This window comes from Strix aluco, chromosome W (assembly GCF_031877795.1).
Source record: "Strix aluco isolate bStrAlu1 chromosome W, bStrAlu1.hap1, whole genome shotgun sequence".
NCBI lineage: Eukaryota > Metazoa > Chordata > Aves > Strigiformes > Strigidae > Strix > Strix aluco.
In genome coordinates, this window is record NC_133970.1 from 37,093,663 (window position 1) to 37,100,257 (window position 6,595).

At 44.8% G+C, this 6,595-nt stretch overlaps 1 protein-coding gene across 2 annotated transcripts; it reads left to right on the top strand.

Moving 5' to 3' along the window:
- The first annotated feature begins 3,320 nt into the window (after positions 1-3,320).
- LOC141917867 (uncharacterized) lies at positions 3,321-4,586 on the top strand. Of its 2 annotated transcripts, none has more exons than XM_074811494.1 (2): positions 3,321-3,358; positions 3,498-4,586. In XM_074811494.1, the coding sequence occupies exon 2, from the start codon at positions 3,506-3,508 to the stop codon at positions 4,424-4,426; it is 921 nt and encodes a 306-aa protein (XP_074667595.1). In that variant the 5' UTR covers positions 3,321-3,358; positions 3,498-3,505; the 3' UTR covers positions 4,427-4,586. The 2 variants fall into 2 exon arrangements, with proteins under 2 accessions (XP_074667595.1, XP_074667596.1); XM_074811495.1 differs by having other exon boundaries at positions 3,339-3,389.
- Positions 4,587-6,595: the final 2,009 nt, after the last annotated feature.

A 6,595-nucleotide genomic window follows, 5' to 3' on the forward strand; every position in this document is an offset into this window, starting at 1 on the left:
TTGGCTTTGGAGGGTCTGTAATGGGATGCTTTAGCTGTAAAATAGACTAAAATGCTTCCTAGGTCTCTCATGGTACAGCATTTTAAAATATTTGCTTGCCAGTGTAGAAATCCAAGTGTTCTCAGCTGATGTTTTGACCAATGAAACTCTAATTCTGGAATATTCCTTTTTCACACCAGTGCTATTGAAAGAATGGGAAGACTTGTTAAATGCAAGCTCTAATGTGATTTGGTATTTATATTAACAAAGTTGGGAAACTTTGTAAGATTTAGGTCTAAAGAATTAAGTGTTTAAACTGTTTTGTATGCCACAAGCTTTCAGTCTTGCTAATTGGCTCAGATACAAGCTACTAAAGAATTGTTTACAAATTCTTCAGTAGTTAATGGTGGGCAAATTCTAAACAGGGTCTTTATTTTTTCATGTCACATTACTTGATTTGTGTATTGAGGTTTGTCTCCCATCCCATAACAATCATGAACATCTGCATTTGTGTAAGCATATGCAGTCTGTCTTAAAACTAGCAAAACGTTTTCAGATGGTAGCAAGGCAGATGAAGTCAAGAAGATAAACTGTACAGCCCTTACAAGATGTGCATTCATGCTTTTTGCATTAGTTATACTGCCATGTGGATCACTTGGGCAGCTGACTGCTTATAGGCTTATTTGCAGTCCTGTAGGAATTCTTATGCTTAAAGTCATAAAGCATCCATGCCACAGCAAAGTCTTGAGGTTTAGCAGCGGAAGGGACTATTAAGTGTGTGATTTTATTCTATTTTATTTTCTTTAACAACTGTCTTCTGCATTTAAAAAAAAAAAGTATATGAAGCAATCATCCTAAATACTTGGTTGGAGGTAAAGTGGGTTTTAATGAACTCTAAATTCACTGGCAATAATTTGAGCAGCTCAAAAATAAGTTAAGACACTGCTTGATATCATCATACCACATTTGAAGCCTTTTAACAAAAGTATAAATGCCAGTTGCAGTGTCTATCCAATGAATTCTGAAAAGAAATAAACTACCCATCCCGTGTGTGTACACTGTTGCTTGAGTGGTTAAGACGCAGCATGCAGTCTGTAAATACTTCTCAATATCTTTCCCCTATAGATCTCTTGATGGCCGTCTACAGGTATCTCATCGTAAAGGATTACCGCATGTTATTTACTGTCGTTTGTGGCGCTGGCCAGATCTTCACAGTCACCATGAACTTAAAGCAATTGAAAACTGTGAATATGCTTTTAATCTTAAAAAGGATGAAGTATGCGTAAACCCTTACCACTACCAGAGAGTGGAGACACCAGGTAGGAAGACTGCTTCTGACTTTCTATAGCAGCATCCATATGTACTTGTTCAGCATAATGTTTTAAATGAAAAATAGAGAAAGATGATGATTTTTCTTGCCAAAAGTACAAGATTCTTAGAGATGCAGCTTTTGAGAATACCATCCCCTGGAAGTTTTTAATAGTAAAGATACTGAAGAATCTTTACAAATATGTTGAATACCCCTGATAAACGCTTCAGTACCACTAGCAGTTTCCAGCTGGCTAAGTACGGTCCAGACTGAAAAGGAGAGCAGAGATGACTTACCTTTGCTAATGTGGAATAGTCTTACTCAAGAGATACCTCAGGGATCTGATTCTTCTAGTAACTAGCAGTACAATTTCAGTATTAGCAGTACTGAGAATCAGAAATTTTCAAAACATATTAAGAAATTATTAGATGATATAGATTTTTTTTTTTCTTTTAACTCACAGAAGTGTGTATTTTGAGGGTCTTACTAATCCTTTGAAGTTTGCTTTTTCAGTCTTGCCTCCCGTACTAGTACCACGGCACACTGAGATTCTAACGGAGCTTCCGCCTCTCGATGATTATACCCATTCCATTCCTGAAAACACTAACTTTCCAGCTGGAATTGAACCACAGAGCAATTACATACCAGGTATTTTCTTAACTCCTACTGCAAACAATACACTTAACATTGTGCCACTGGAACAAAGATGGTAATTTCATCCTCCTAAGTGATCAAATTAATTGAAGATGCACCAATAAATTAAATCTAGTTGATTTCATGTATTAATTCCAATGGAAATACCTGAACACTGTTGTTTGCAGAACATGATCCTGTATGAAATGTCATTGCTGTGATTTCACAATAGCTTACTTGGCTTCAGTAACTTATTTAAGATTCAGAATGTAAAGATTCAGAGTACAAAGAACTTCACCTTATGCTTTAAGCCTGTTTTACAAACATATAGGGGTTGCCAAATGCTGTGTATTGGAGATTGAGAAGTAAACTGCTGCTCAGTCTCACCACGTGTAGTATGTGGAGAAAACTTTTAAGTTGCAAAACAGTGACTTAAAAAGTGTTTTGATCTGTAGTTCACAATTGATCAAGGTCTGCTTTGTGTATTTAGTACTGTTGTGTGCATACAGTTTTGTCTTTTTAGTATGAAAGAACAACCTAACAATATTGAACTCTTAAAGAATTTCTTCTCCCCCTCTTTGCCCCTTCCCCACCCCAAAACAAATACCAAGACTAATCTCCTACGGGGCACCCAAAAGCCTGTACCCTATCAAAACATAAAATCAGTGACCTTTGTTTCCTGCCCCAACTTCCTGTTTCCTATCTCTTCACAAAGTTGCCTGGAGTGTAAAACCAAGTGAAGCCAAAGTTTTCTCATAGATGTTTAATGTAGCAATGTTACAAACAAACTGAAAATTCAGATCTGGACTGTCAAAGAATAAGATGACTGCCTTGAAACTCAAATATGTGCAATGTACAAATTGTATCTACATGTCTTAAACAGGATGTTGCTTGTGTTATCTTTAAATGTATCCAGGAATTGAAATGACACAACAAAAATTTCAATTAACTTTATCTCCTCTGTTTAATTTGTGCCACATTTGTTGCCACCTAGGGACAGAAGATCTTTAAAGAGCAGTTTAAGGTGCTAGGAGTTGGTGTTGCTTTCTTAACTTATGTATACTTTTTTGACTCGATCTGAGGGCTTTTGATAGCATTTGCAAACGACTTACTGGAAAGCCACCATTTGAAAATCCAGTGCTATGAAAATGAGCTAAAGTAACTAGGTAGTTATTTGCAGGAAGTCTGTTCAAGGTGACTGTGGGTATTCACATGATCTTCACATGATCTCCTTGCGTCCGCAAGACACGAAGGCAGAAGCCCAGGGAAGAGGGAGAGCCTCAAGTCACCTCCCCCCTGAGCGGGAAGAGTGAGCTGCTGCTAACGAGGACGTTGGTGACTCAGAGTGGGCGGAGACTGGAGTGACGACACCCCATGCCCCTCACGTACAAGAGCAGCCCCCAGGGAGCGCGAGCGACCAGGAGCACGGCGAACAGGGTGGGCAAACAGGGCGTGGCGCATCAGAAGGGTGAGCCACGTCAGTTTGCGCAGGCAGGGCGAGCGGACAGGGCGCAGTCCCTCTCCGGGGTCTAGATCTTATCTGAGCTAGTTTCATCTTATTGTCCTCCACGAGTAGACTGAACCATGGTCTCCACTCGGGTCAAAACCACCACCAGAAAGAACATGTCAACCCAGACGGAGCTGCCATGCAAACATGCAGCGGTCCAGGTCCCGGGCTGCAGGGAGTGCCTGAGCCTGTCAGTCCTGTCAGAGGGCACCAGTGATAACACCTGTGTGCGCTGCGATCAACTGGATGACCTGCTCAGCCTGGTGGTGGAACTCAAAGAAGAGGTCGAGAGATTAAGAAGTATTAGGGAGTGTGAAAGGGAAATTGATTGGTGGAGTAATACCCTAGCACCCCTAAAGCAACAGGAGCAAATGGAGGCTCCAAATGAGGTAGGTAATCCCTCATCCTCTTGCTACCAGGCAGAAGGAGGGGACCTAAGAGATGGGGGAGGCTGGAAACAGGTCCCTGCTCAGGGAGGCAGGAAAATCCTCTCCCGACCTCCCTCACCCTCCATGGTGTCCCTTCACAATAGATTCGGGGCCCTGGAACTTCTGAGTGAAGAAGAGAAGGAGGAAGAAAGTGAGACAAACAAGGAGGAAGACCCAGGTCCACCAAGGCCGGGTCATTCTAGACCAGGTATTAAAACCAGTTCTAAAAAGAACCCCAGAAGAGTCAATGTAGTGGGTGACTCCATTCTGAGGGGTATCGAAGGCCCCATATGCAGACCAGACCCACTTCATAGGGAAGTCTGCTGCCTCCCTGGGGCCTGCGTCAAGGACCTCATGGCTAAACTCCCCGTTCTAGTGAGACCCAAGGACTACTACCCTCTCCTGGTTTTTCAGGTAGGTAGTGACGACATTACCAGGAGAAGTCCTAAGTCAGTGAAGAGAGATTTCAGGGCCTTGGGGAAAGTGATTAAGGGGTCGGGGGCACAAACTGTGTTCTCCTCCATCCCTTCAGTTGCAGGGATGGATGAAGAAGAATACAGGAGAACTTAACAGGTGAACTTGTGGCTCCAAGACTGGTGTTACCGTCAGGGCTTTGGATTTTTCAATCATGGGTTGGTATACAGGGCACTAGACCTTTTGGCATTAGATGGAATGCACCTGTCCCAGAGGGGGAAGAGGATCTTGGGGCAGGAGTTAGCTGGGCTCATTGACAGAGCTTTAAACTAGATTTGAAGGGGGAAGGGGGCAAAACACCAGCCCATCTGAAGTGCATGTATACCAATGGACAGAGCATGGGTAACAAACAGGAGGAGCTTGAAGCCATGATGAAACAGGAAAATTATGATGTTGTGGCTATTACAGAAACATGGTGGGATGTCTCCCATGACTGGAGTGCACCTGTTGATGGCTACAAGATCTTTAGGAGGGATAGACAAGGAAGGAGAGGTGGTGGGGTGGCGCTGTATGTTAGGGACTGTTATGATTGCTTTGAGTACAAGTGTAGTAAAGACAGGGTGGAGTGTCTTTGCGTTAGAATCAGGGGGAAGGCCAACAGGGCAGATGTTGTAGTAGGAGTCTACTATAGGCCACCCACCCAGGACAGAGAGGTGGATGAAATATTCTATAGGCATTTAGGAGAAATCTCACGATTGCTTGCCCTTGTTCTTGTGGGAGACTTTAACTTCCCAGACATCTGCTGGAAATACAACACAGCAGAGCGGGACCAGTCCTGGAGCTTCCTGGAATGTGTGGGAGAGAGCTTCCTGACGCAGCTGGTGAGAGAACCGACCAGAGAAGGTGCCCTGCTGGATCTCCTCTTTGTGAGCAGAGAAGGACTGGTGGATGATGTGGCAGTTGGAGGCTGACTAGGGCACAGCAATCATGAAATAATAGAGTTCTCTATTCTTAGAGAGGCCAGGAGAGGGGGTAGCAGAACTGACATCCTGGACTTCAAAAGGGCTGACTTTGTCTTGTTTGGCACCTGCTTGAAAGGATCCATTGGGAGACGATCCTGAAGGGTATAGGGGTCCAGGAAGGCTGGGAGCTCTCTAAGAAGGAAGTCTTAATGGCACAGGGGCAGGCAGTGCCCAGATGCTGTAAGAGAAGCCAGCGATAGAGAAGACCACCCTGGCTGAACAGGATGGAACTCAAGGAGAAAAGGAAAGTTACAGCCTTTGGAAGGGGCTAGTCACTCACAGTGATTGCAAAGAGGCTGTGAGGCTATGCAGGGCAGAAATCAGGAGGTCTAAAGCCCAGCTGGAAATTACTCTGGCTTCAGCAATCAAGGACAACAAGAAATGTTTCTACAAGTATGTCAGTAGCAAAAGAAAGACCAGGGAGAGTCTCCATCCCCTGCGAGATGCAGGAGGAAACATGGTAACAAGTGATGAGGAGAAGACTGAGGTCCTTAATGCCTTCTTTGCCTCAGTCTTTAATAACAAGACTAGTTGTACTGAGGGAATCCAGCCTCCTCAGCCAGAGGACAGAGACTGGGAGAACGACCCCCCCGCAATCCAGGAGGAGACAGTCAGTGACCTACTGCATCACATAGACATACACAAGTCTATGGGACCGGATGGGATACACCCGAGGGTGCTGAAGGAGCTGGCTGGGGTGCTCACCAAGCTGCTTTCCAGCATTTACCAGCAGTCCTGGCTGACCGGGGAAGTCCCGACAGATTGGAAATTGGCCAATGTGACGCCCATCTATAAGAAGGGTCGGAAGGATGATCCAGGAAATTACAGGCCTGTCAGCTTGACTTCGGTGCCCGGGAAGCTGATGGAGCAGCTCATCCTGAGTACCATCACACAACACATGCGGGACAACCAGATGATCAGGCCCAGTCAGCATGGGTTTATGAAAGGCAGGTCCTGCTTGACAAACCTGATCTCCTTCTACGACAGGGCGACCTGCTTATTGGATGAGGGAAAGGCTGTGGATGTAGTTTACCTTGACTTCAGTAAGGCCTTTGACACTGTTTCCCACAGCATTCTCCTGGCAAAACTGGCTGCTCGTGGCTTGGATGGGCACACGCTTTGCTGAGTAAAAAACTGGCTGGATGGCCGGGCCCAAAGAGTTGTGGTGAATGGAGTTAAATCCAGTTGGTGGCCGGTCACGAGTGGTGTCCCCCGGGGCTCGGTTTTGGGGCCACTCCTGTTTAACATCTTTATTGATGATCTAGACGAGGGGATCGAGTGCACCCTCAGTAAGTTTGCAGAT

What these genes read in the sequence shown, in the direction of transcription:
- LOC141917867 (XM_074811494.1), top strand. Translation starts at nt 3,506, where the DNA reads ATGGTCTCCACTCGGGTCAAAACCACCACCAGAAAGAACATGTCAACC.